Source organism: Eimeria maxima, genomic scaffold, assembly GCF_000499605.1.
Source record: "Eimeria maxima Weybridge genomic scaffold, Emw_scaff357, whole genome shotgun sequence".
NCBI lineage: Eukaryota > Apicomplexa > Conoidasida > Eucoccidiorida > Eimeriidae > Eimeria > Eimeria maxima.
In genome coordinates this window covers 1-26,099 of record NW_013566439.1, presented here as the reverse complement: position 1 = coordinate 26,099, position 26,099 = coordinate 1, and the positions used below count along the sequence as shown (strand labels likewise).

Sequence of the window (26,099 nt, the reverse complement as noted above, 5' to 3'; positions counted from 1 at the left end):
AAGCAAACAGAATGTAAAGAACGTAGTAGCAGAAGCGATACGACGATAATGCTTACTTCAGCAGGACTCTGGATGCAGCCCCAGCTCTAGTCCATGCCCTGTATCAGTCCCGCCATATTCCAGAGCAACGACAAGGAGACGCTCTGTTCCGGAGATGATGTCGTAATGCTTGCACGGATGAACTAGACTTTCGCTGCTCTCAGAGGTTATGGACTTTTATGTTGGGAAACGAATCGTGCATATCATAAATTTTGTCACCCTTGACTTGAGGAGAGAGGCTAGCTTCAAACTGGTGGGAAGGGACATCACATCCCGGAAGATAAGGCGCGAACAGCCCTGGGCACATCTGCAGTGACAATGAGCTTTCTATGACAACGGCCCAAAAATATGAACTCATTTGTATCCGATAACAGGCAACCCACTTCCTGCACGTTCATTCCAAATGCACACGCACACCCCGCACACTCAGTGTAGCTCGATTTACCTGTCTACAGACAGTCCACGATCAACAAAAGCAGATTGACACAATAGTTTTTGATGAAACCATTGCGTGCTTTGCCGACTGTAACAGATTTTGCTGCAACACGTGACTGAGCTGGTGGACCCTCCTGCCCACTCGGGTCATTCATTGCTGGGCGGGCCCCTAGTACTGTCTTGTTAAGCAGTTTGCTTAACGTGACAGTGCAACCCGTCACTTTAGACAGCTGTGGCTTGCTGTATGCCGGACGCGCACCTGAGCAAAGGAGCCCTCAGTGCCGAGAAGCACGTCGTAGCAGATGTCCTGCATAAGCAAATCAAGCCAAGGGATTACCATGGAAGGTGATGCGGACTCTTAAGCCACCAGAAATTGAATACAACGAAAGCATCGAATTTCCAAGATGCGCATGACTCACATCACTGCGGAGTGTATACGTAGGCCTTGGCTCTGCTTTCTGATCTTCGTCCTCATTTTTGCAGTCCTCTAAGCCTTGATTGCCTTCTGCTGCTCCTTCTCCTGCTGCGCCTGCTGTTTGTGCGCCTGCATATGCAGTCCTACGACGGAAGATGTCAGTAAGGAGGCACAAGTGCACGCGGCCACTGCGACGAATGAGCAGTTGACCGATCCGCCCAGACGGAAGCGCATGCAAAGGTGTGGGACAATTTCTTCGGGTGGCACTCGCAGGGCCGCATCTGCTGCTGCTGCCCTTATTTTGTTGTTCTTGTGCCTTCTCCTGAGCCTGCTGCTGGCTCTTAGCCTGCTGCGCCTGCATAGCGGAAATATCCAGGGGTGGGAGAAGCTCTGGAAAGCACAGATGCACAAACTCGCTGCATATACACACAGCAGCACCACAGCAAACGGCATATGTTACAAACTCACCAACACAATCGATTGTAAAGGCACGAAGTGCCGAGGTTTTACAAAGGCCTGCCCTGAAATGGCCCCAGGTGGCTTGTGAATGCGAGAAGCTGTAGCAGTTATTCTTTATATGTTTGGTTTTTGTATCTCTGTGGTGCCGGTACTTGACATCCGTGAGGGCGTTTGCAAAACTAACGGCCTGCTGTCTTCTTGCGAGGTTTCGCCAGTCGTAAGGAATTGGCCATTCAGCAACAAAGTAGCAGCACTGTCCTCCTGGTTTTGCTTGGAGAAGGCTTGCAGACTATCTTTCCCACTCTTAAACTGCACTGCTGTTGATTCGCTGCGTCTCAAGTGGTTAGGGGTGGAAGCCGCAGTGTCTATACCCTGCAGCTCGTCCAGTTGCTGCTGCTGGTGGTTGTTGAAGGCTACAGGCGTCCCGTAGTCTGTTTCCTGTTTGAGCTGTTCGTCCTGCATGCACCGCCGACCTCTAAGCTTGAAAGGGATGGTGATGGGGAGAAATAAGTGGCCCTGGGACTCGTCTAGAGTCAAGTCGCTTAGGCTAATGGAGCGCGGGCCCTTCTTCTGTTGCTGCTTTCCACTGCTGTTGCTAGCTTGAGGCAACACTCTCTGCACCTGCGGCGCAGGAACTGGGCTGAACTGCATTTTGCCTGCTGCTGCGAATTTAGGTCGGTTTAAACGGTCTTGACCCTGCAGCTCACAGACGAACAAGGACACAGAGAAATCGCCAGTGCCGTCTGCAGAAGAGGGTGACTAGCACCACAACATCCTGCAGCCATCTCTCTATGACGCATGTGTCGAGGTGTCAGCACCCAAGGTGATGTCGTTTATCTGCAGCGCGAATCCGGAACCGTAACCACTAAACCCTACGCAATATGAAATGACGGCTGCCAAACGTTCTTCCGTAGTTGGCATGCCCCCTTGCGCTCATCCACTTATGATCATAGCCATAAACCGCAAACCATAAAGTAAGGACTTACTTGACCAGTGGGTTGATAACTGTGCAGAGAACGCAGCAACAAGGCGTCAACGCTGAAATCAGATATTCCTGCTGTCGCTGACGCGGAGGCTGTTGGTCCCGCGGCTGTTTCCTGCTTGACAGCTACATTGGGTGTAAACTTGATGGTGCTTCTGTTTCCAGAGCTGCTGCTGCTGCCACTGCCCCCATCAGCGGAAACGAAGGGAACCGATGGACGCACATAATGCTGTTTCAGCCTGGGGTCGCGAGGCTGAAGAGAAGGCACGAGTTGACCGGCGCCCCTTGGAATCCGGAGGGCTGCTGCTGCCATCTGTTGCTGCTCGTGCTGCCGCATAGAAGAGAAACTGCGAACCCTCACTGCAAGCATATCAAAAGGACAAAGACGGAGTGAGTGAGGCGAAACCCACCTTTTGGTACACGTAGAGCAGCACACCAAATAATGGGATACGCAATTTAGATAGGCACGCTTTGATCACCCATGCCAACTACGCAACAGGAAGTCATCCTACGGGTCTCCGTACCCTGTATTTACAAGCACCTAGTTCGACTGGTCGGCATATGTGGAGAGAAAGATGTGCAGTAGGTGACAGCCAATTTGCAACAAATAACCTACAAGGCTCCTTCTTGACAGGTGCCAGATTCTGCCGGTTGTCGCCGCTGCCTTCCATTGCCTTCTCCTAATGAAATAAAAATACCATCGAGTTCCCAATCAGGGAGTGGAGTGTATAAATGTGGAGGTTTCAATATATCCCCCCAAATGTATTCTGAATTCGTGCTCGGTCAGCTGGAGAGGCGTTCTTTGACGCCTGGAAGTGTGTACGCGAACGGGTCCAAACACCGCAGGAAAATGACCATTTACTCAATTAAACAACTCTGAATTTATTTTGGAAGGACGTTAGTTACATCAGGAGGTAAAACTCCACTTCTTGTGGGGCAGCTGCATGCACCCAAGAAGGCTCAAGCCCGGTCGAATCTTGAATTAATTAGGCAAATTTTATTTAAGCAGTACGCAGAGTACAAAGCACATTCACTTAGTTCAAGAGAGGATGAAGTTTCAGCATTTCCCCGTGCTACGACTACTTCATTTGTTGTTTGTTGGCGGCGATCGTTTGAACACACACATACACCACCAATCTGTAACCAGCAGGAACCCTTCATGCCAACCCTTATCCAGCTGAAGGTTGTGGAAATTCTAAAAGCGTTTTCAGGATCGTTTAAAATCTCTTTTTCTTTTGTATCAATCAACTCCATGCACTTCAAAGTTATGCTGCCCGTGGCGCAAGACACCTGCTTGTTTACTACAAGAGCGACGACAAGCCAGAGGCGATTTGGCGATTTCATGCTCCTTTCTCGCCATACTTGTCTCATTTATTTTTCATTTGGTTTTTGACGGACAACTTGATATTTCGGAGAACGGACTTTCTCCTTTTTGCAGGAAAAGGCGCAGCTGACGCGATGACGGCGAGTTCTACAGCGTGTCTTTTGCCGTAGACATTAGGTCTTTGGTTTCATTCTCAGGAGAATGCAGGGCCTCAAAAAAGTCGCGAAGGATAAAATTACTCCTTCGGCTCCAGCGGCCTCTGCGCGGGAAGTGCGTTGTATGATTAGACCTGCAGACACTGGACAATATACAACCCTTTGGCATCAGCAAGTGGAAACACCTGTGCATTTTCCCGTATTCTGGTTAGTAAGACTGCATGCTGACACTTAATGGCATTAATTTGCTATTTTAGTGTGCCCCACGCAACCGGCTTGAGTGGGTGCATGCAGAAACGACAGCAGGAGTACAGCATTGACTACGAGGCCTACCGACACTTCGCCTTCTTTGCAGGCCTTTTGTTGCACGCTAACGCCCCCACACCAACCAGTGCTGTTGACCTGGTTAAGTGGTGAGTGTTCATTAGTCGCATGATATACATCTGCACAGTCGTAGATTGTCACTTGCGGATAAACTCAACTAGCCCCTGGTGGAACGAGTGCTGAGAGGGGTGTTTGGTTATCTACTCGATGCTGGATTTGTGTGGATGTCACCAGGTACCTGACAGAAAAGGCGTACTGCGTGCCGAGGGTGCGTCCCCTTGACTGGACTTGCATGAATCACACTTTAGCCCAGGCGTTTTGTGAGCCATTGCAATTTGATTGTTCTCTTTCCATCTAAACGGTAATATTTGTAGCTTGTGAGAACAAATGTGCCCTGAGCTTAGCTTTGTCCGGTCTGCTGTTGTCAGGACCTCTCGCGTCCTCTTGTCCCCAACGTGTATAGGACTTTAGTTCATAATCTTATCTTGGATTCTTGTGTGGAGGTACGTGCGCCTACGTACATCGTATGAGGTGTGTGCGCGCATAGGTGCGTTTTGTGCATAAACGCAACCTGCCGTTGCATGTTCTGCCCACAAGGGAGTTGTCAAACAGGGGAATTCAACTAATTCAATTTTCTTGTCCTGCTGCTTGTTTCATTTTTCTGCTCATCCGTCTCCTCGTCTTCGTGTGCTTTTTGTGTCGAACGCCTCTTTTGCTGCTTCGCAGGTAGTGCAGGATTCTGGAGATGGCCATCTTCAGCTGCTCCCCAATAAATATTTTCTGCTATGGGCTTGGAAAGATTTCGCATTGGATTTCGATGTCCGCATGCGGGCAACCCCGTTTTGACGTAACTGTAGTGCATGCAGTGATACATTCTCGGGCACGCCTCTTTGCCGGTACATGAACCGCAATACCCCATCTGTTGGTAATTAGTAGCTGCTCTGACAAGGGCGGATTGACCATTTCACAGGTCGGTCGTATGTCAGTGGCCGCGGATTGCTGGAAACAGTGCGCTTCCTTACATAACACATATATATGCAACGTTGCTGCCTAAAAGAAGTATAGCGGCATTCGAGATAATCACTTTGCCTTTTCCCCCCGACAAGCAGGCTACCAGGTTTAGTATTCGAAACAGCTGCAGGGTAGTAAGCTGTTGGACCGCACTCACAGCCAACTCATTTTCTGCCTGGAGGCTGAGCTTCATAGGTTTATGCAGCCTGCCTTGAGCTTCTGCGACCTAGGCGCCACAACCGTATACGTGGCGTAAGAATAAGACTCAGAAACATGAAATGACCGAAATTTTATTGTTACAAGAGTTTTGTGGCACAACGGAGCCAACCCACTACAGCCGTGCAGCCTGCACACTCGCCGGCGAGGCACTAACAGATACGTCCCACAATATCAGTTTATTCCACTTTGGAAGAATAGTGACAACCCCTCATAGTTAAGGTGGTTAAAGAAACCTCCATAGCCGCTGTACCCATTCGGGAGGCATCCATCAGGTATCGCTTGTAATACAGCACTACCGAGCCTTCATGGGAGTGTACTCCATATAGAGGAAGAATATAATATTGCTTCAAGCGCCATGACTAAGGCAGTAACCGGGGTAAGTATAGACGCAAGCCTTTAGAACTGATCGAACACAACAGGCGGTAAAGCTTCAGCCAACGCGGGCGTCTTTGATAAATCGGCCAAGCAAATGAATCATAAGAGGACTACAGCAAGGGGTACAAGCTGTGAGCAAGATGCCACGTGGTAAGGTTGCTGGGTGACGCAGGCAAACTCTACGCCATCCAGCTCTGTACTGTTGTGGAGAAATGTTTCATTAGTTATCCACACCATACTCAGAGGTATACCCATATAAATCAGCAGCACGCTACTAATCTATGGATATATATATTCAGTAGGCAATAACAAGTAGGTCATTGAGTGACCCAATGCGTTGAGATGCACCCGGGGAAGACTTTTTTGTTTGATGCATTACAGAAATAAGGTACGGAAGAGAATAACATAACAGGTGGAGCCTTATTGGGCCTTCAACCCCGCAAGGTGTTGGGCGCGGTGCCTGAGGAAAATGGAGTCGGTTGCTGTTGTCTTGTGTTCCTCTTCAGCCTTGGAAAACTCCCAAACAAGAAAAATTTGCATTCTGGTAGGGGCAAAGCACTGAGGAGCCATGGGGTATACGTCATGCTGCAACGCTGCCTAAGGCAGTTAAGAGCGTATACAGCCTCTCTTTCACCCCTGTCACTTCTTATGTTTCTTCTTCTCCTTTTTGTCCTTCTGGGCAAACACACACACCAAGGGGCGGAAACTGGGGCCGCTCTATTATTCCAAATATTGCTGTACTTTTGACTTAAAAAGCAAAGCGATTGCGGGTTATACTTCCATATCTATGCTCAAGAATAAGGACAGTTCATTCAATCTGTTGGCCAAAGTGGGCTGGTGAGAATTGCAGACACGTGCTGTGTCCTGCCTGTGTCGAACCTCTCACCTTGTGTTTGTGCTTTCGTTTTTTCTCCTTCTCCTTCTTGTCTTCATCGTTCGAGTCTGCAGCACTCGCTTCGCTTTCCTCATCATCGTCTTCGTCTTCAAAATCTTCATCTGCATAACCCCAAAACTTTCAAGACTTGACAGAAGTTCATATCCATTCTATATTTTAACTTCTGCATTGTATCCTGCTTTATGCCGTATCGATTCGTGCGTACTGCTGGCTTTCTTTGCTACGTGGCAAATGAAACAAGCAAGCCATATGAATCTGGTGGCTAAACTATATCCGAAGGAGATGACTTCATCGCTTTCTGCCATCAGCTTCGGTGCCAGGATTATTTAGGGCATAAGGCATGATAATGCTTTGGCTCAGCTACCTGTTTCGGACTCCTCTCCGCCGTAATCATCATCATCTTCGTCAGTTTGTATTTCTTCTTCTTGCAGTCCACCTGTCCGCTGAGCATTTGAATTCTCGACATTCTTAATGCGGATTCCCCTCTGTGTCAAAAATTCCACTAAGGGCTGTGCTCACAGAACAGAGAGCACGCAGTGCATCCGCTGTTTAAATCAATAAACCAAAACCTGCTGCTTCGTGCTTCTCTCCACTGCTCGTGCTGCGTCAGAGATCTCAGTGAATGTGAATGCAGCACATAACATGCGAATCAGGGTTGTATGCTTCCATTTGCGGGGTTTATTGCGCCCTTACGGTGTACTCGTTGCGGTCAATTGAAGTAAATTCATGCTCAACTCCACCTCGGCAAGATACCGTAAACGCGAAGAAACGGTTGGTGGTACTTGCGCCAGTTCGGCTGAATTCCACGCTCACCACATCTTCAAATCTGCAAAACCAACCAAATAAGATATCAACCTGACTTAAGGCAACAAGCGAAGCGACTGAAACAAACAGACAAGAGCATGAATATATACTATGACTGCATGTATACTGCCGGCTCTTCAGCTCAGCAAGGCCCCGTTTCTCAGTATTCTTGCGCAAAGGTACATAGTTGAAACATGCATCAGATACGTGCACGTGAAGCCTCATGGCCAGCATCCTGCGTACGCATGAAATATATATATGCGTAACCGCAAAGGGACGAAACAAACATAAAAATACACACGAGGGAGAAAATATGTTCGCACCTAACAAAAATAACGGGCTTGACTATGAATAAGAAAGAACGATTGAGAGGGTACAGATGACCGCTCTGGGCTCTATAGCTGCAGGTAATCCCGTATTGGTTTTTGACACTTTTAAAGTCTCCAGGAACAATAACGCTTTTTCCAATGAGAGATTTCAGAATGCGAGTTATCACGTCGAACGTTTTGCCTAAAAACGAACAGCATCAGTATACACGACCACAAACCAAACAACCACACTCACGGGAAAGGCAAAAGTGCACCGCATTGAAACGCAAGAAAAACCAAATATCTCAGAAGCACATAAAAACACCGAAGGAAATATGAATGCAACACTAGACGACACAGCAACAACGCTGCAAAAACATTAAACAACTACCGCAAGACAACAATAATACAATAACCGCACAAAACAGTACAGTACGGCATAGGAAAAACACACATCAGCATGTAGCTAGCCAACTACCTTCGAGTTGTTTCTCCAGCCCTTTTTCTTTAAGCTCTGCCTCTTCAAGATTGACTTCAACGGAAGTGACATTTTCGCTGTCAAACTGCATGACGACAAACGGGTAAGAAGTTTGGCCCTGGCGCATCGCGTTGTCCAAAGACAATATGAAATTTACGTGCGGAGAGTTCGGACGAGGTACCAGAAACATCCTGCAAACCAACAACCGACCACCTACATAAGACATTTATATGCTGCATGCAGATACGTAGTTAAAATATTTTATGTATGTCAACGGATTCGTACTTATATATTTACATGCATGCACATGCACTGTCGTCTGTACGATTATGAATGCATCTTTTTTTAAATTACGGTAGCATGCCGCCACCGATGCACACTTTAGCATATACAGAAAATGTACATCCTACCCACTATACATTTGCACATTTATACACGGCATGCTGCAAGTGCTTATTCGTTCGGTGTGTGCGTGTGCAACAAAAGCAAAGACAAACATGTAAACGCAGAACACGTAATACACTTTGTAAGCATGCAGTCACTCCAACACAAACACGGATTGACTACACACATACACGTACATTTATATGTACAATTATTCATATTCATATTTATGAGTATGCTCGTGCATGCGTACAAACAACGATAATATGTGTTGGCAATTTCAAACACATTGCAGATACTGTATGGGCTTGTGGTTTGTGCATAATCTGCGTTATACACTTAAAAACACAACAACAAAGCACGCTCAGCATGCGCGCACTGCTACAGCTGTGTATGCAAAGGTCCTATATTACAACACAGACCTGTTGATGTTTGTGTATAGAATCGTGTAATCGTAAGACTTTCCGTGAAACTTGAGCGCTCTTCTGCCGATGTCAATTTCATATCTTCCTCTCGGCACCAAAAGCGGGACGTCATTCAAAAGGGCAATACTTTCCATCTTTGTCTCTGCCACTCCACTCTTCTTCACAAGCTTCTGCAGCAGCAGCAGCGGCAACAGCACGGTGCAAACTGGGAATAGAGTGACCGTGGAGGTGGCGTATTCTGTCCCCCAACCCTAGAACCAAATCATGCAAGCTTACGCATGTGTATGGACTACTGCGCACTACACATGCCGGTGTAGAAGGAGTTAAACGCAGGCATCGCTAAAAATAGCTGTGTTGAAGGAAGATCAACCAATGCCTAAATATTTAAATAATCAATGAAGGGGACAACAAAGTACCAACAGGCTACTTCACCAATGTTAAGTGGCACAGCAGCATCCGTTTTGCAGACGGAAGAAAGAACAACTGTCTGCAGGCTCAAGAGAAGCCGGACAGTAAACGCTAGAAGAATTGATGGAACTGCATTAGGGACACCCCAATCAACAAGGATAACGACACACGCTTGTTGAAGACAGAGGAAGAAATTTTCCTTAATTAAGAATGACAAGTACGAACGACAACAGTAACAACTGTTTACTATCGAAATGAAATCAGCTGATTGAAACTAATCTCGAATCACTTTATCGATGAAAACCAATACTGAAAGCACACAAAGAAATTGCATTAAAGCGGAGAAATAACGATCACAACCCAGACAATAATAGCATTTAATTGTTAGGAAATCGTGTTTGTTCGTCTTAGCCTCCGACCTCCTTCAGACTTTGCAGGTGGCTGTCGGTTTCGTCGTCGCCTGCAGCAGGCTGAAAGAGGCGTATCTCAAGAAGCATGTCTTCCGTTTGATCTCTGGAAAACAACGTCGAAATAAAAATATTAACACAATGAACAACGCAGATACTGCTCCAGAAACGCAAAAAATTCCGCTGGAACATATATTTAAACGAAAAAAAACAACAGAGACGGCATCTCGGGAGAGAACGAAAGGGAATAAAAACAGGCACATGCCAACAGGCAGAAATACCAACCAAGCACAAACACACAAAAGTAACAACAAGCAATCCAAACAAGGCAAAAACAAATAATTGACATGGGCTCTAAACTAATAAACAAAGAAACGCATCACAACACTGAATGGCATAAAAAAGTACTGACGTAGTAGCAAACACTTAGGAAACAACAACCTATAAAAAACAGAAAATAATAATCAGAAAGAATGGGGCTCTAAGACGTTGAGAAACCGGCAGTAAGCTGTAAAGAATTAAAGAAGCCATGAGTGCTGAAGCATTATAAACCCTAGACAGACCCATCACACACCCAAGCAAAGCCTAAACCCCAAACCCTAATTTGCATTGGTACCGGGTGTCATCTTGAACCAGTTCAATAGCCAAGTCGTTCTTTGAAGGGGTTGTGACTTGCACAATGTCCTGTGCATTGACTTCAAATGCGGGACAGCCGTTTACGGAAACATTTAAGTTGTTCCCTAAACCACACAGCATAAATGCAAAAGTAGGCACAACCACCTAACCCAGACTTGCTGGAGGGCTGGATGGTGCGTGTACACCACCGAACAAGAAAAAAGCACACCCCATATCTGTATATTCATTCGTTTTGTAAAGATATATTCTACTTAGGAATTCACACATGCTCCGAAGTGTTAAGCTGCATGTGCGTGAATTCCGAAGTAAAACATAACGTATCCATTCATATATACACTATATATGTGTACATATGCTTATATGTATCCACATACATTACATACATTAATACATCGCACGTGTATATACAGCTACATTCATCACAAACAAAGGCAAAGTCGCACAAAACGCAGGCATTTGTGGACTTTGGGAGGCTAAAAAAGACCAAGAAGCAGATCTGTGCAGACCACATCTCGTTGGCTTACACAAACGGTATAGACGGAAAACGGAAGAAAACGGTGACAGAGAAACAAGGACATGTACAAGATAAGCCGCCAGTAAAAATTAATGCCAACAATTGACCCAAGGAAAAATAACAAGGGAACAATCGTGGCAACTGTTTAGTAAGAGATACACTGAAGACAACACTACACAGAAAATACCTAATAAAACACAAACCGTTTCCCTGTTGCTTATAGTCGTCAAATACACTACACATACCGTCCATAGAGACGTCACCCCAGTGCCATCCCAAGTGCGCGATGCTCTTCGAAGTTAAATTCAATTTAAAATGGTCTAAAAAATGGCGCCGAATGTCTTCATAGTTCTGAGAAACAACGAGCAGTAACATTAGTACAAGCTATTGCACCACGAAACACCGAAACCAACTAAGATACCAATTCAGCTTTGGCGTCCCTTAGCGCAGTGATGGCCCCTGTCCCTCCTACCTTCTTGTGAAATCCATCGAACATGACGATGCTGTCATTCCTATGGGGGCCAAGAACAATCTTGAGCTGGTAGTGGTCTGCGCCGCAGTGTATCCACTGGGCGTCTGCAACATCTGAACTTTTGTACTGATAAACCTTTCCGTTTCTTCTGTTCTTCCAACCAAATATCTCCCCACTCATTTTAAACAAACCCTGAGAAAAGCGCAGCAAAACATCGTAAATAACTGAAATACACGTAAATTACCCATCCAGCACTTCAACAGGCTGGACACCAGACGCAAACGCTCCCTCTGCAGCACCAGATGCGGAGTTAAACTGCGTCTCTTTACTTTCTTTCTTACAGGATCGTTTCTCCCCAATCCCCGAATATTCGCCACCGACACGACCGGCCCACCGGGGCCGGCCGGCGGAGTCCCTTGAGACATTTTTGATGTATGAACAGCTTAAACGCTAGTGCTCAATTTTCCGGCGGTTCCAATTCATTTATTGCTCGCTATGCTTTGCGCAGGGCAGCATCGATGGCAGCTGGCGGCCGAGAGCCGGATGAAAGCCAGCACCCCTATAGCTACTGCAAAGGAATTAAGACGAAAAGGGTGATAATAATGCCTTTATTTTGATATAAAGATGAATTAAAAAGGCAGTAAGGGAATGGGACGTACAGACACTCTCCGAGCCGTGTGGCTGGCCGCATGCATGCATGCAACAGCGGGTGTTTATGCAGTGGGGTGGCAGACGGACGAGCACACACCATATGCCTTCTAGTGAATGCGGTCCCAATACAAGAACAATTGATACTCGACCAAGTTGTGAAGTATAAGTGAATGCATATTTATTAATTGTTCATGAATGGGAGGATATTATTCACGCGCACGAGCACACACGCTCAAACACACATACACACACACCGCCTCCGACTTGCACGGGGTTGGTAGTGATCTCGTGTCTTCAAGCAACAGCAACTTTGAAACCTAAACCATAGGCTCGGCAAATCCTCCCTGTGGAGTTAGCCATAGCTATAAAGGCAAAAATGTTGTATTGTTTTCTTAACGCGACAACAGGTGTGCAATGCCACGGAAATGTGCAGTTTGCCTGGACAGCAGCTGCTCCGACGAAGCTCGGCCGTTGTTTTGGAGTTCCGGTTCAGCTTCTGCTTCAGCCGTTGGAAAGTGTATATCTGTCCTTCTGGAGATGTATGAATCGCTGCAGCAGCAACACCGACAGCAGCAGCACCTGCTACCGTTGGCAGTAGAAAGTCTAAGGCAGCATGAATGGAGCTGTGTTTGCCTATTAGGGACAAGCAGAAACGAGACGAATTTCCTGCATGCTGTCAATGGTATTTGAGGCAATACCTTGTACAGAAGACAACAGCAGGAGAAAGCAGCACATTTCCCTAATTTGAGTCCCAGTGTATATTTAGTGCTAACTGTACTGTATTCAAACTTTGCTGCTCTTGTGGTATACCTAATTCAACAGATGGGGCTGAGCCGTCTTGTGTCTCCACACTGAGGTGGTGCTGCCTGTGACAAGGAGATATTTTCCCTTGCTGCTGCTGCTGCTGCTGCTGTATTTGCTACTCTTGCCTTGTTGCTGCTGTTGCTAAGAAGGATTAACAGCGGTGATCAGCATGTAGCTGGAGCACCAGCTTCTGCTCCTAGCCCAACGAAGTGGGCTTGAACGGCTCTGAAAGCCAGCCACTTTTGCTGCTGTTGCTGCAACAGTTTGCTCCATTAGCTACCTGATACAGTGGTGTCAGTTTGCTGCTCCCGCGGCTATAGCCTCTGCTGTTGGTGCTGTTGTTGCTGCCGTAGTGGCAGCAGCTTCAATCATCATCCCTTATCCCACCCCTAAAACATGTAGGGGAGGCCTAAACCCTAAAAGCCTTCCCATATACCTTAGTGCTAGGCCCTGAAATCCTATGGTCAGGCGCCCACACTTCAAACCCTACAGAAGCAATACACCCTAAGTAAAGAAGAACTGTGGTTTGAGGTCTTCGTAAGCCCTAAGCCATAAGCCCTTAACTCTGGAATGCCTCCCATGAAATCCAGGCGCCCAGAGTCGGAGGCCTTTAGGGTCTAGGGTCTGCGCTGTAACGCGAGAAGATTAGGCGGAGATGTTACCCCCTTACAATGCTTACTAAAGATGCTAATAACTCCATCGACAGCCTGGACCTGAGAGGGAGAAGACTTGAGAGGATTTGCAGCGTACCTTCGTGCCACTCAAGTTGCAAACAGCCCATACAGGCAGAACCAAGATTCCTTTGATGCAAGCAGACGCATTGTAGAGAAGTGTTGAAGGCTCCTTCTTGACTTCAGTGTACTTAGCATGAGTAAGCATTCATGTACCAAATTCAGACAGAATTTCCAATCACGGGAAGACTCAGTTACACTAAACTCTAACCTTTGACACAAAGTGCCCGCCCCGACACCTTAGAAGGATCCGTATGGGCCTGTCGACGCCTCTGTCTCTATTAGAAAATTTGGGGGGGCATCAGATGTGCTAAACGCACTCTGGTCGCATACTTGGGGTGTCTGTTGATCAACAGTAGCTAGCTGGCGCGTGGCTTGCATGGGTTGTAGAGGCAAAATGGTGTTTGCTATTTGCGAAGGAGGCGAAGTTCCACAAATAGTGTGGTGCTTAACATCGATTAATAATATATAATAACATTTCCACCGTTTTGCTACGGGCGGTTAGCTGCACGTACAGCGGGCAGCAGCAATTGCCGCTTCGGCCCCCCCTGCAGCAATGCCTCCAGCAAAAAAAAGGGGAAGCAGCAATTAAACATATTTGTAGTGTCTTTTTGTGCTGTTAATGAACTCTTTTGCCTTGTTTACATGTGAGACCGCTCTCTTCTGCTCCTGCTCCTCTACTCAGCCGCTGCTTGCATGCACAACAGCTACAGATACACCCCAGCTGCTGCCTGCTCCACCTATGGCAGCCTGTTTGCCTTCTCACACCGCCCCCTTCTCCTCTCTCTTCCCATGACGGCAACAACAGATTAACTCCTGTGCACTGAGGGCCCCCCCCCCTTGAACCCTCAGGCACTCTCTGCCAACTCCTTCGCCGGCAGCAAGGGGTGGAGGGGGGCCCCTCAGCGGCTCAGGGGCAAGGGGGCCCCGGGGGCCCCCTTCAAACAAAGATGAAGCGCACCCTGCATGCTGCAGACGTCCAGACAGGTGCAGGTAGACCAGGGGGCCCCCCCTCTCACCACACCCCTATACTACCTTTTGGGGGCCCCCTTGCATCTCTCAGCCCTTCAGGGCCCCCGGTGCCCCGGGGGCCCCTGGGGAACCAACTGTACCCTCTGGACTCTCCTGTTGTATCGGAGGCAGAAGAAGGGGACCCTTTGGCGCAGAAGCTTTCAGGGCGAGGGGGGTTGCCCTCTTCGCCGCGGAGCGAGAGCAATCAGGAGTACAGACTGCCCAGTTCACACCATCCCCATCCTCCTGCTGAAATTATAACTGTTGAGGACGACGATGATGAATTCCCGCATTCTCTTCCGTCTGCTTCGACTACTACTGCGAGCACCACACAGCGGCGCCAACTGAACGGCAACAGCAACAACAGCAGCAACAGCAGCAACCGCAGCAACAGCAGCAGCGGGAAGGATGGGGGCGGCGATGATTCGAAGGAGGCTGCTGTTGGTATTTCGTTGCGTCACAGCAGCAGCAGCGGCAGTAGCAGTGAGGTGTCTTCTGTCGCATCGGGTTCGTCTGCCGGTGGCGCTGCTGCTGGAGCAGCAGCAGCAGTAGCAATGTGCACTGCAGCTGGTCCTCATCCTGCTGCTACTGCAGCTACTTCGAAGCCGTTTAGCGGGGCGCACAGCAAGAGCATCTTTGTACAGGGGCGGCAGCGGCCAGAGCAACTAGAGAAGCATTTGTCGGATTTGCATGCAAAGGAAGCGGTGGGAAAGGTATCTTTGCGCAACGCGGTGTTTCCGTCTGCAGCAGCAGCAGCCGGATTTATGCAGGCTGTGTCGCAGCTGCCGCGGATAACATCTTTGACTCTAAGTGCTGCAGAGATGCCTGCAGACCAGTTTGCTGCTTTGTGCAGCACAATATCCTCCTGCCGCTTTTTAAATCACTTTGATTGCAACGCAATAGGCAATAAGCCGCTGCCTCCCGCTGCGCTGCAGCAGTTGCTGCTTCAGCTTCAGCAGCTTCCCGATTTGCGGGAGTTGAACCTCTCGGGGAACGACTTTGCTGCTGCTGCTGGTGCTCCTGCAGCTGCAGCTGCTCCTGCCGGCAGTTGCCGTGGGGAAGGACCTTTGTTAGATGGAATGGAGCTACTAAAAGGTCTCCTACTCAGCGGTGTTTTGTGTCTATTGGCTCGAGAATGCGGCTTGCGGCAGTTGCGGCAGCTGCTGCTGTGGGTCCTAAATTCTTGCCATTGCCTGCGGCTGCGGCAGCTTGACTTAGGGGCTTCTTCCAAGCTGCTAGGCTCCCTTGTGCCCGGAGAGACATTTGACGAGGAGGTGAGAAACAAAGAAACATCTTCAGGTTACTTCTGTTATCCTAAGAGAAGTCTACAGCTCATTTGCCTGTATTACTGCTGCTGCTGATTCAGTTCTTGTTACTGCTGTTGCTGGTACTGCTGCAGCTGCTGCGTCGGGTATCTCGACTGTCAAAGGCAACATGGCGAATGGGCAAAGTGATTGGAGACTACGCCCCATCGTTTCGAGGTAGGAAGCACCAGCAGCAGCAACAATAACCGCAACAGCAGCAACAACAGCAGCATCTGCTTCTGCAGGAGGTAGAGCACGACAGGCGGGCTAGTGAAAACAGCCAGTGGCATGCTGCTGCTGCTGTTGCTGCTGCTGTGTTGGTTTGCTGCAGCTGTTAGTCTTTGGAAGCCTTACATGGCTCAAACCTTCTGGCTGTACTGCCTACTGGACGCGATGCTGGCATCGACTGCAGCAGCAGGAGCAACAGCAGCTTCAGCAGCAGCGACAGAAGGGAATTTGAAAGACGGGGGGGCGCCTAAGGCAGCAGATGCTCCACCACATGTCCAACAGCCTCCTGCTCTGGGTGCTCCCCAGCGCTTGCCGCGTACGCTTCAACCCCCCTGCGGGCCCCCGCTGCTGCTCCTGTGCTGTTGTTGCTGCTACTGTTACTACTCCTGCTACTGTTGTTGTTGCTTCTGCTGCTACTGTTGGTGTTCTTGCTGCCGTTATTGCTGTTGGCGTTGCTGCTACTTCATGTGCGGCAGTGCTGTGTGTGTTGCTTACAGTTATTCGAGTTTGGGGAGTCCCCACAGACCAGACAGTCTCCAGCCCATCCCCCGCCGCCTACTTCAGGTAGGCAGCGGTGCCAGCAACAGATGTAGTAGTAGGGGCAGCAGCAGCATCAGCAGCATCAGCAGTTAGTATGTATGCTTTGAATCTGTTTGTTTTTTGTTTAGGTATGGGTATCTCGTTGCGCGCTTGGGCGATCGTTGCCTGGTGCGCTGGATGCAGGTGGGGCCATTTGCTGCTGCAGTCGAAGAAGACATCTTGACATGCAAACAAGCTGCTGCTCCTCTTCACGCGCAGCAGCAACGCCAGCAGCAGCAACAGCGGCAACAGCAGCGGCCGCAGCAGCACCAGCAGCAGCGAGGACCAGCGGGCGGTAGAAGTTCAGCGCGCTTGGCAGGTGTGCCGAGTGCAGGGGGAATGCATGCAGACCCTTTAGCGGACACCTTTGGTGCTTTCGATGCATGCATTGAAGCAGCAAGAGTCGAACCCGCTGTCTTCGCCTTCGCGGCGTGGCGGCAGCAGCAGCAGCAGCAGCAGGGTTCCTTGCAGCCTGGCCAATGGGTAGAGGTATTGGCCCCCAGAAATGAAGACAAACGCTTCTTCTGTTCTTCTATTGGAGTTGTGCAACAGGTGCAGCATATCTTCTTTTTTCGGTCTGCTGGGTGTGGCTGTTCTGTATGGCTCGTATGATAATAATGTTATATAGGTTCTTGCTCGGTGTACTTCTGATGTCATTATTGTGTATTTGTTTGTATTTGTGTTGTTATCATCGTTGTGTGCCTCCCGAAATTCTCAGTTGGATTGATTTCTCATTTGTCGCTGTTGTATTTCGTGATTTGCTGTTGCTGTTACGTTGCAGGTTGTGAGTGGGGGGGAGGAGGCAGCGTTGCACTACAAGGTTGAGTGTTTGGGCTTGCCTCCTCGTTCCTTCTCACGGTGGTCGTCGGGGGGCTCTTTAGGGTCCGCCGAGGCTGCTGCAATTCTTCGAGCTTCCTGCAGAACAGCTCTTGTGCAGCAGGAACAGCTGAGGCCTCTCGCGTTTCTGCTGCCGGGGGAGGCTTGGGGCTCCCATGCGCTGCATGCAAAATGGGGAAATGCGAACTGTGTTCATCTCCCACTCGCCTACGGACTCGATCTCAAAAGCCCCAGCTACGGTAAGCGCATGTAGCCGCAAAAGGGAGGGTATGCGTGCAACCACGCATGCATGCAAATGCTTGCTTACCTACATTCTTGCTAGCATGCATGGAAGGTGGGCATCACCTAGCCCCTGGTCGCGATGCATGCACTTGTTTGTGCAGCACCAGCAGTACCAGCAGCGACCGCTTTGCAGCAGTAACACGACAGCCAACTAACTTCAGCACGAATATATCAAGTTTTGCCCCTGCAACGGCAGCGATTGCTGCTGCTGCATATAGTACAGCAACAGTAACAGCTCTTCGTGAACACCACCAAGAGCAAGCGCACCGCTACCACCGGTTGGCTTAAGCTGTACTGTTCTCCCCCTCCAGGTAGAGGCATAGCGAAACAAATTTTGCTTGCGTTGCTGTTGTCTTTGTGCCTGCCTTTAGGGGGGCACGTGGTTTACGCCACCTCCCCTGCGACACGCAAACCCAGTGGCAACAGCATAGGGAGCTCCAGCAGCAGCAGCAGCAGCGACAACTGCACCGGGGTGTCAGCCTGTGCGGCTGACGGCGGAGCAACGGCAGCAGGAGCAGCAGGTGGGGGTTCACGTGCACACATTGAGTTCAATTGTCAACAGCTGGAGTTTGCAGCAAAACAGTTGCTGCACCCGCGACAGTTGTTCTGTCGTTTTGGTTTGGAAGGCCCGGAGGTAGAGGGGGGCCCTGCAGAGAATTTCTCTCCTCTAGGGGTCAGTCGTTCTCCTCCTCTTCTGTTGTCGCCTTCGGTCTTGGAAGGAGAGAGAGGAGAGAATACGGCTCGCCTGCACATTGCTGGGGCCGCAAGCAGCAGCGGCAGCAGGAGCAGCACGTCCTCACCGTCCCAAGGGGGAACCGTTTCTCCTTGTGGCCGCAGTCGTTTGAGGGGATCCTCAGAGGAGGCGACCGAAAAGGGTTGTAAGGCTGCGAAGCAGGCAGCTGCTAAGGGCAGCAACAAAACAAACGACAAGATAACACCAGCAGCACCAGCAGCACCAGCAGCACCTGTTGCTGCTGCTTGTGCTGTTGGTGCTGCTGCTGCTCCCGGTTCGATGTCTCCTAGGCCAGGCTGGGCTTCACCTAAGGTGCGCAAGCGGCTGCTGCTACATCCCCCTTCTGAAGATGAGAAGCACTTGGGGGAATTTGCTGCATATAATTTGCTGCTGCCGCAAAACGATATCGTATATGGCATCCCACCTCGAAAGAAACAACAAAAATTCAGCAGCAACGCCCAGCAAAAAGTTGTTGCTGCAGCAGTGGCAGCTCCTGATATGCTGCTCCAGCCAACAAGGGGTATCTGCAAACGAATTCCCCCTGAGGCGTCGGTGGTGGTGGAACTATCTGATGAAGAGCAGCAGCAGCAACAGCAACAACGACAACCCCACCAGCAACAACCGCAGCAGGAACAGCAGCAGCAGCACCTGCAGCAGGAACCGCAGATGCACCCGCAGCTGCAGCTACATCACCAGCAGGTACAGCAGCAACAGGAGCGACAGCAGGAGCTGCAGCAGCAGGATGAGCCAGGGGGCAGCAAATCCACTGCATCGGCAATAGCGGAGAAGGGGGAGGAGGAGACGGTGAACGAAGGCGAGTATGGAAGAGGAGGAATTGATGCCATTCTCAACAACTCACCGCAGCAGCAAACTGCTGCTACAGCAGAGGCGTCCATAGATACAGCCTTGTGGCAGTCAGAGCGCCTCTGTCTACGGTGTCGCATGCCCATAGCCACTCGCCGACAAGCGGATGCATTTGCAGCACCACCAGCAGCACCCGCTGCTGCTGCTGCTGCAAATGAACCAGCGGCTTCTACAGATGCAGCAGTAGCAGGTGAAGCAGCATCAGCATCAGCTGCTGCTGCTGTAGCGGCTACTGCAGCGCCTATGGCAGCAGCAGCTACGAGTGTTCCTTCGTGGTTAGAGAGGGGTTCTCGTGCTGTTGGAGTGCGCAGGCGCTTCCGCGCATATGCTCGTCGGATAGCAGCAGAGGGGAAAAGAAGAGAAGTGCAAGGAATCAAGAGACTCCTTCACGACCTCCAGCTGCCTATACCACCACTCCTTCAAGATTGCAACGCCTGCAGCAGCAGCAGTAGCAGAAGCAGCAGTAGTAGTAGCAGCAGCAGTAGCAACTGCAGCAGCAAGTGCAACAGCAGTAGCAGTAGCAACTGCAGCAGCAGCAGCAGTAGCTACTGCAGTAGCAGCGGCAACTGCAACAGCAGCAGCAACTGCAGCAGCAGCAGCAGCTGCAGCAACAGCACCAGCAGCAGCAGCAACAGCAGCAGCAGCAGTAGCAGCACCATAACGGACAGCAAGCAAGACGACGACCTGCAGCAAGAAGCCTTTCGGCGTTGCGTGCAGGTCGTCGGCGGAGTCGCTGTCCCAGCGGCCGCTGGAGAGGGACAAAAGAACTCCCGTCGCAGCAGCAGCAATTGCACTAGCAGCGACAGCAGCAGCAATAGCAGCACCAGCAGCAATACCACCACCAGCAGCAGTAATAGCAGCAGTGGAACAGGAGTTGCTGGTGTTAGGAGCGCTGCTGCTGAAGAGAGCAGCAGCAACAGCAGCTATACGGCGGAAGAGCACAGTGATCATTGTTATGTAGAGCAGGCGTGGTGCTGCTGCAGCAGCGGGAGCAGCAATTGCTTCTGTAGCAGCAGCACCTGCTGCTGTTGCTGCTGCAACCGCATTCGTTTCTGTAGCGCGGAATATCACTCCCCCCAAGGCCCTGTTGAATCTCCTTGTGGAGCTGCTGCAGAAGCAGCAGCTCCTGCAACAGCAGCATCTCCTGCTGGAGCAGAGCTGCAGCTAAGTGCTGAGGAGTGGGCACATGTGACTACTGCCTTGGGGCTGCTTTCGCGCCGCGGCATTGTTGGTTTAATTGCTCTAGAGACTTCTTCTTCATCCTTTCCTCCTCCTCCTCCCCTTTCTCCCTCTTCGTGTTCTTTTTCTCCTTCATCTTATGCTCATCTCCGTCTGCTGCCACTGCCGGTGCCCTGCGTACTGGCTGGAGGGCAGCAGTGCAGTGGGCTAGGCGCAGCGCATTCGGCGGAAGCCCCAGGGGCTCATGCAGCCCCAAAGGTGGCAGAAGCTGTTTTAGATGGGGAGGAGGCGCTGGAGGAGGTGCGGCGGGTCTTAGAAAGGCGCAGCAAAGAGCAGCCCTTCTGGAGCTTAGGTTTGTTGGGGGTAGGAGACGGCAACAATCAGGAGGGAGGAGACAGAGAAGCAACTGCAGCAGAGGGAGAGGATGTGTTGTGTTCAAAGTGTTTAGGAGAGGGTTGGGTCTCTGAGGTATCTCTCCCCCGTCTTCTTAGCATTTACAGAAGAGAGCATATAAACACCACCTGCAGTGCGCCTGCGTGCAGCAGCTCAGGAGGGCGTTGCAGCTGCAGGGGTGCAGCAGCAGCAGCAAAGCGGAGACGCCCGGGAGCAGCAGCAAAGCCGCAAGTGTTTGGCTGGAGCAGGCATAGCGCTTTTCATGGCATTGCTGCTGCTGCCCATGCATGCAACATCACACAAGATGACGCTGAACAAACATACAGCGAATATGCATGCATGCAGGTCGAACAACACCTGCACTAAGCAGCGGAGGTACACGGCTTTGTTGTTGCTGTGCCTGGCGTTGCTGCTGCTGCAGCTGCCACTGCAGCTGCTTGCAGTGCTGCCCCTGCTATTGTGGCAGCAACACCTGCTGCTGCACACGCAGCAGCGGGTCGCCGCATCTATTGGGGAGACACTTGTGTGGGAAATACAAACGTAAAATATGGACGAAGTACACCGGACCGAATGCATACTAAAATTTATATGTGAGTGTAAGGAATAAGGCGTATTCTGCTGCTACTGCAGCCTATCCTACACCTATACATGGCAGGTGATGCTGGTTTGAATTCCACTCTCCCTTGTGTATAAATGGTCTATGATGAACAGCCGACGAGTGTGCAGTGTATGCACACCTTGTCATGTTCGCTAGCTGACAGAGTTTACACAGGTCAAGATTCCGCTTCAGCACCAGTTTCCCTTTGCATGCAGAAGACACTCCACTTAGCTATATAAATATGCAGGAAACCTACCTCCGACATACGTAAAATCACCGAGTTTATGAGACAAAGACAGGTGTGTAGTTCTTTGGGTTGGGTAGGATGAAGCTAATCAGCACTTCTCAAGGGTAATTATCCATTGCAGTTTACTGTGTGCGTTCGACATGGCTGGGTGTATTTACTTTTTATTTGATTCAAGAAAACGTACGGTTGGCGGCCTGTCTAAGCAACTCGCGGTGAGACTGGCTGGCGTGAGGGCATGACGGAGCATCCTGCCCTGCAAATTCGGATATTTGTCCACGGAATACGAAATAAATGATATTTAGAAAAGAGTCAACAAAACCTTTTGGAAATTTAATACAGGGAAAGCTGTCTGTGGGGCTCCCTGGCGGCAGCGACGGCTTCAGCCGACCCGTACGCGTGTATACGCAGGTATACGCAACAACGGGCTTTTGCAATCTTTGGAATCCACTGCATTTATGTGTTTTTATGAGTTGTTTCTTTCATTTGTGTCCATGAAACATAATTTCAGGCTTGAATATCCGCTTATGGCGCAGCTTTCCCTCTTGCACGCGAAGGATCTGACACAAGAACTGCTTATCAGCAGCGACAGACAACAGACAGACCGAGGAAGCAGCAGCTTCCTCAAGAAACGCTAAACCCTGAACCCCGAACTTTCAGTCATTTAATACAATATATTGACAAATTCTTCTTCTAACCACTGGTTTCCTTTTGGAGCCGGCAGCAAACGCTGCTTGTCGGCGCTCCTCTGCTGCTCAAATCAGCGCATGCGTTTTGTCAGTCTGCTTGAAACCAACCCTTCGCGAGGGTATAGACAACACCCTCTAGCCCTGTGAACGTACAACGCAAACTCATCAGCTGCCACTGGCCCGCCTTCTTGGGAGCTGCGGCGGCTGTGACGCCGCATACCATACACTTCCCGCCTCCGTGCTGCAGCAGCAGCGACAGGGCTGAGGCTCTAGGGTTGCGGGCTTAGAGTTTCGAAGCTGTGCAGCATCTGAGTGACTTCTAAGGGGCATGCAGCGGTGCGTCAGGTGCCCTACAACAAAACCTTAAACCCTATACTTCAACCTCCAAAACGAGATCAAGATGATGCAAGAACAGGAACAGGAGAAGCTGCTGGAGGAGGCGTCGGCGGTTGTAAGAGAACAGGGCTGTTATATGAAGCGAGCAATTGTAAGCATCTGCGTCTTATTGTTTCTGGGTGTATTGCTTCTCGTTTGTTTGTTGCTGCAGCAGACATTACGTACATTATAATATATTTATAGTTTACTATATATTTATAGTTTGCTGCATGCAGCAAACTGCAGATACACACCGTTCGAGTTTGGAGTGTATCCGCAGCTTCTGAATATTTGCACCGTTTAAGCTACACATACACCCCAACATTGTTGGACAGCAAAACACTTTTCGGGTATATACAACTCTGGTTGCTGCTCAGGACAATGACAACCTCCGTGATGCATTAAAGCACGCATCCAATTTCGTTAGCGAACTGAGGACATCTCTCTTGTCGCCTAAACATTACTACGAGCTCTGTAAACCCAAACCCTAGACTCTGAACCCTAAATCGCTCGCCTGGTTCCTAGGCAAACCATAAAACCCTAAAGCCTACCACTTAGCCCGTTGTTTGCTTGTGTGGTTTCCATTTGTGTCTAGAATTACGCCTACATGTAGGGTTTATTGTTTGGGGTGGTTGTTGTGTGTATGGGTGTATGCACACAGACATGTTGGCATTTCAAGAGCTGCAGCATCTGCTGGCCTTCTTTAGCGACAAGGCTCGTCATGGCCGTAGACTCTCCGACTTGTATGAAACAGTGCAACATGCAGGGAATATAATTCCTCGTTTATATTTATTAATTACTGTTGGCGTTGCTTTTATAAAATCAACAGAAGCACCAGCGGCAGACATCCTCAGAGACCTCACAGAACTCTCCAAGGGAGTTCAACACCCAATGAGAGGTCTCTTCCTTCGCTTCTATCTTATTCAACTCTGTAGAGATGTCCTCCCTGATAAGGGATCCGACTATGAGGTGTACGTATACCTTAATACTGCGCATCCCCACATCTCCTCCCTTCGCTTTTATTGTTATTTCAAAGTACTTATCGCCTTTTCTAATGAATCATATGGCTCGGATTCTTCTACCACGAGGGCTGCTGCTTTCTACACCTGCTGCTGTTGCACCTACACCTGCTGCAGCTGCAGCTGCAGCAGGTGTAGGTGCAACAGCACACCTGCTGCAGCTGCAGCTGCAGCGGCTGCATTTGTTTCATTGGTGCTGTTTTCGGTGGTGCTTTTGCTGCGGCTGGATTGGGTGTCGCATGCCCTGTTGGACTTGCTGCTGCATGGTGCCGCAATTGCTGCTGCATGCTGCCGCAATTGCTGCTGCATGATGCCGCAATTGCTGCTGCATGCTGCCGCAATTGCTGCTGCATGCTGCCGCAATTGCTGCTGCATGTGGTGCTATAGGCTCAGTACTGCTGCATTTGTTGCTTCATGTGCCGTTGCATTTGCTGCTAAATGCGTTGCTGTCGGCGTTGCAGGGAAGGTGTCTCGGGTCCTGAGGATGCCTTCTTGTTTTTATTAACAAATTTTAATGAAAGTTCGCGGCTGTGGGTGCGGCTGCAGCAGCAAAGCAGCTTGAGAGACAAGCTGAAGAGGGAAAAGGAAAGAAAAGACTTACGAGTCCTTGTGAGCTCTGCCCTTGTGCGCATGGCCCAACTCGAGGGAATGACGCCAGAATTTTACAGAACGCAGGCGCTACCGGCCATTCTGCAACAGGTGGGAGCCAGTCACTGCAGCACCAGCAGCAGTGCTGAAGCACACAGCAGCACAAAGAGCAGAAAGGGGAGGACCTTGTGCTGCTGCTTGTGCCGAGTGCTTCTGCAGTCCCCAGTGCTTCTGCAGTCCCCAGTGCTTGCGGTATAGAGATTCGATGCTCGGTGTTAAGGTTTAGGGTGTGTGTGTGTGTGTGTGTGTGTGTGTGTGTGTGTGTGTGTGTGTGTGTGTGTGTGTGTGTGTGTCGTGTATGTGTGGTATGTGTGGTATGTGTGGTATGTGTGGTATGTGTGGTATGTGTGGTATGTGTGTATGTGTGAATGTATGAATGTATGTATGTATGTATGTATGTATGTATGTATGTATGTATGTATGTATGTATGTATGAATGTATGTATGAATGTATGTATGTATGTATGTATGTATGAATGTATGTATGTATGTATATGTGCATGTGTTTATGCGGGCAGATAATGGGCTGTAAAGACACTTTGGCGCAGCAATATCTGCTCGACTGCGTCGTGCAAGTATTCTCTGATGAATGCCATTTGCATGCCTTAGATGTTTTCTTAGAGCAAACAACACAAGTTCAAAAGGGGGGTAAGGCAGAGAGCATAGCACCAGAACGCTGCGACTGTACACAGCAGGATAGAGGCTCTAAGCAGCAAATGAAGGAGAAAAGTATACGAAAAATAAAATAGGCGAAGCGAATTAAATATTGATTTGGTAGTAATGATTTGGTAGTTATATTAGAAAAGAGCTTATTGTATTGCATTTCCTCGTTTGTTCTGTTGAATGGGTCGTTTATATCTTTGCGCTTCTTTATTTTTTTAAATTATTTATGCATGTAATATTTATTTATTTATTGTGCCCTTTGGTTGCTTGCCTACAGTCGCACTAAAGCCGGTACTGAGTAATCTTCTGCGAAGACTAACGAGTTTCTTGCAGGCCAACCCTGAAGTTAGACTTTTATTCTCTTGTTAATATCTTAAATATATTGTTTAGTCTTCCCCCCTCCCTTCGTTGTTGCTCTTCCTTCTTTTATCCTCTCTTTTCTTTCCTATCTCCCCGTTCCTCCAGTTCTTGTAGCGTTAACTTCATAACAGGTGTGACTGTTCTGTATAAAGTTGTGCGTTTTTGTTTGTTATGTTAGAGCCTGCCCGAAGGTATATCGCTCTTTGATTTGTTCTCCGACTTCATTAATAGACAAATAATAGAGGCAATTAATGCACATTCAGCTGGGGCAAACATGTCTTCCGATACTTCGACCGGGGGTAACAAGCTAACTCTCAGTTGACCTAAACCCTAAACGCTGCACCATGAACCCTTCACGCCAACTTATACGCACACACCCACCCACACCCACCCACCCACCCACCCACACACACACACACACCCACACACGCACACGCA

The 26,099-nt window shown here is 49.4% G+C and overlaps 5 protein-coding genes across 5 annotated transcripts; 3 read left to right on the top strand and 2 right to left on the bottom strand.

Moving 5' to 3' along the window:
• Nucleotides 1-305: 305 nt before the first annotated feature.
• Nucleotides 306-3,001, bottom strand: EMWEY_00029940 (hypothetical protein, conserved; the record flags this gene model as incomplete). The annotated part of the gene is made up of 6 exons (XM_013481561.1): nucleotides 306-425; nucleotides 734-781; nucleotides 894-1,305; nucleotides 1,533-2,044; nucleotides 2,335-2,690; nucleotides 2,947-3,001. 6 exons carry the CDS (start codon nucleotides 2,999-3,001, stop codon nucleotides 306-308), a joined length of 1,503 nt encoding a protein of 500 aa, XP_013337015.1.
• An 854-nt stretch (nucleotides 3,002-3,855) lies between these two features.
• On the top strand, nucleotides 3,856-4,979 carry EMWEY_00029930 (hypothetical protein, conserved; the record flags this gene model as incomplete). The annotated part of the gene is made up of 5 exons (XM_013481560.1): nucleotides 3,856-3,924; nucleotides 4,104-4,222; nucleotides 4,368-4,401; nucleotides 4,562-4,636; nucleotides 4,860-4,979. 5 exons carry the CDS (start codon nucleotides 3,856-3,858, stop codon nucleotides 4,977-4,979), a joined length of 417 nt encoding a protein of 138 aa, XP_013337014.1.
• Nucleotides 4,980-6,377: 1,398 nt separating this feature from the next.
• Nucleotides 6,378-11,894, bottom strand: EMWEY_00029920 (structure specific recognition protein I, putative; the record flags this gene model as incomplete). Its single annotated transcript, XM_013481559.1, has 13 exons — nucleotides 6,378-6,413; nucleotides 6,625-6,734; nucleotides 6,998-7,142; nucleotides 7,327-7,459; nucleotides 7,565-7,672; nucleotides 7,761-7,947; nucleotides 8,224-8,414; nucleotides 9,030-9,202; nucleotides 9,860-9,953; nucleotides 10,464-10,587; nucleotides 11,243-11,348; nucleotides 11,470-11,661; nucleotides 11,811-11,894. 13 exons carry the CDS (start codon nucleotides 11,892-11,894, stop codon nucleotides 6,378-6,380), a joined length of 1,683 nt encoding a protein of 560 aa, XP_013337013.1.
• A 2,711-nt stretch (nucleotides 11,895-14,605) lies between these two features.
• On the top strand, nucleotides 14,606-21,431 carry EMWEY_00029910 (hypothetical protein, conserved; the record flags this gene model as incomplete). The annotated part of the gene is made up of 7 exons (XM_013481558.1): nucleotides 14,606-15,940; nucleotides 16,066-16,147; nucleotides 16,302-16,514; nucleotides 16,696-16,762; nucleotides 16,867-17,266; nucleotides 17,559-17,853; nucleotides 18,268-21,431. The coding sequence occupies 7 exons, from the start codon at nucleotides 14,606-14,608 to the stop codon at nucleotides 21,429-21,431; spliced, it is 5,556 nt and encodes a 1,851-aa protein (XP_013337012.1).
• Nucleotides 21,432-22,996: 1,565 nt separating this feature from the next.
• Nucleotides 22,997-25,983, top strand: EMWEY_00029900 (CRE-VPS-35 protein, related; the record flags this gene model as incomplete). The annotated part of the gene is made up of 7 exons (XM_013481557.1): nucleotides 22,997-23,083; nucleotides 23,349-23,445; nucleotides 23,633-23,942; nucleotides 24,452-24,689; nucleotides 25,157-25,286; nucleotides 25,579-25,592; nucleotides 25,840-25,983. The coding sequence occupies 7 exons, from the start codon at nucleotides 22,997-22,999 to the stop codon at nucleotides 25,981-25,983; spliced, it is 1,020 nt and encodes a 339-aa protein (XP_013337011.1).
• Between the last annotated feature and the right edge of the window lie 116 nt (nucleotides 25,984-26,099).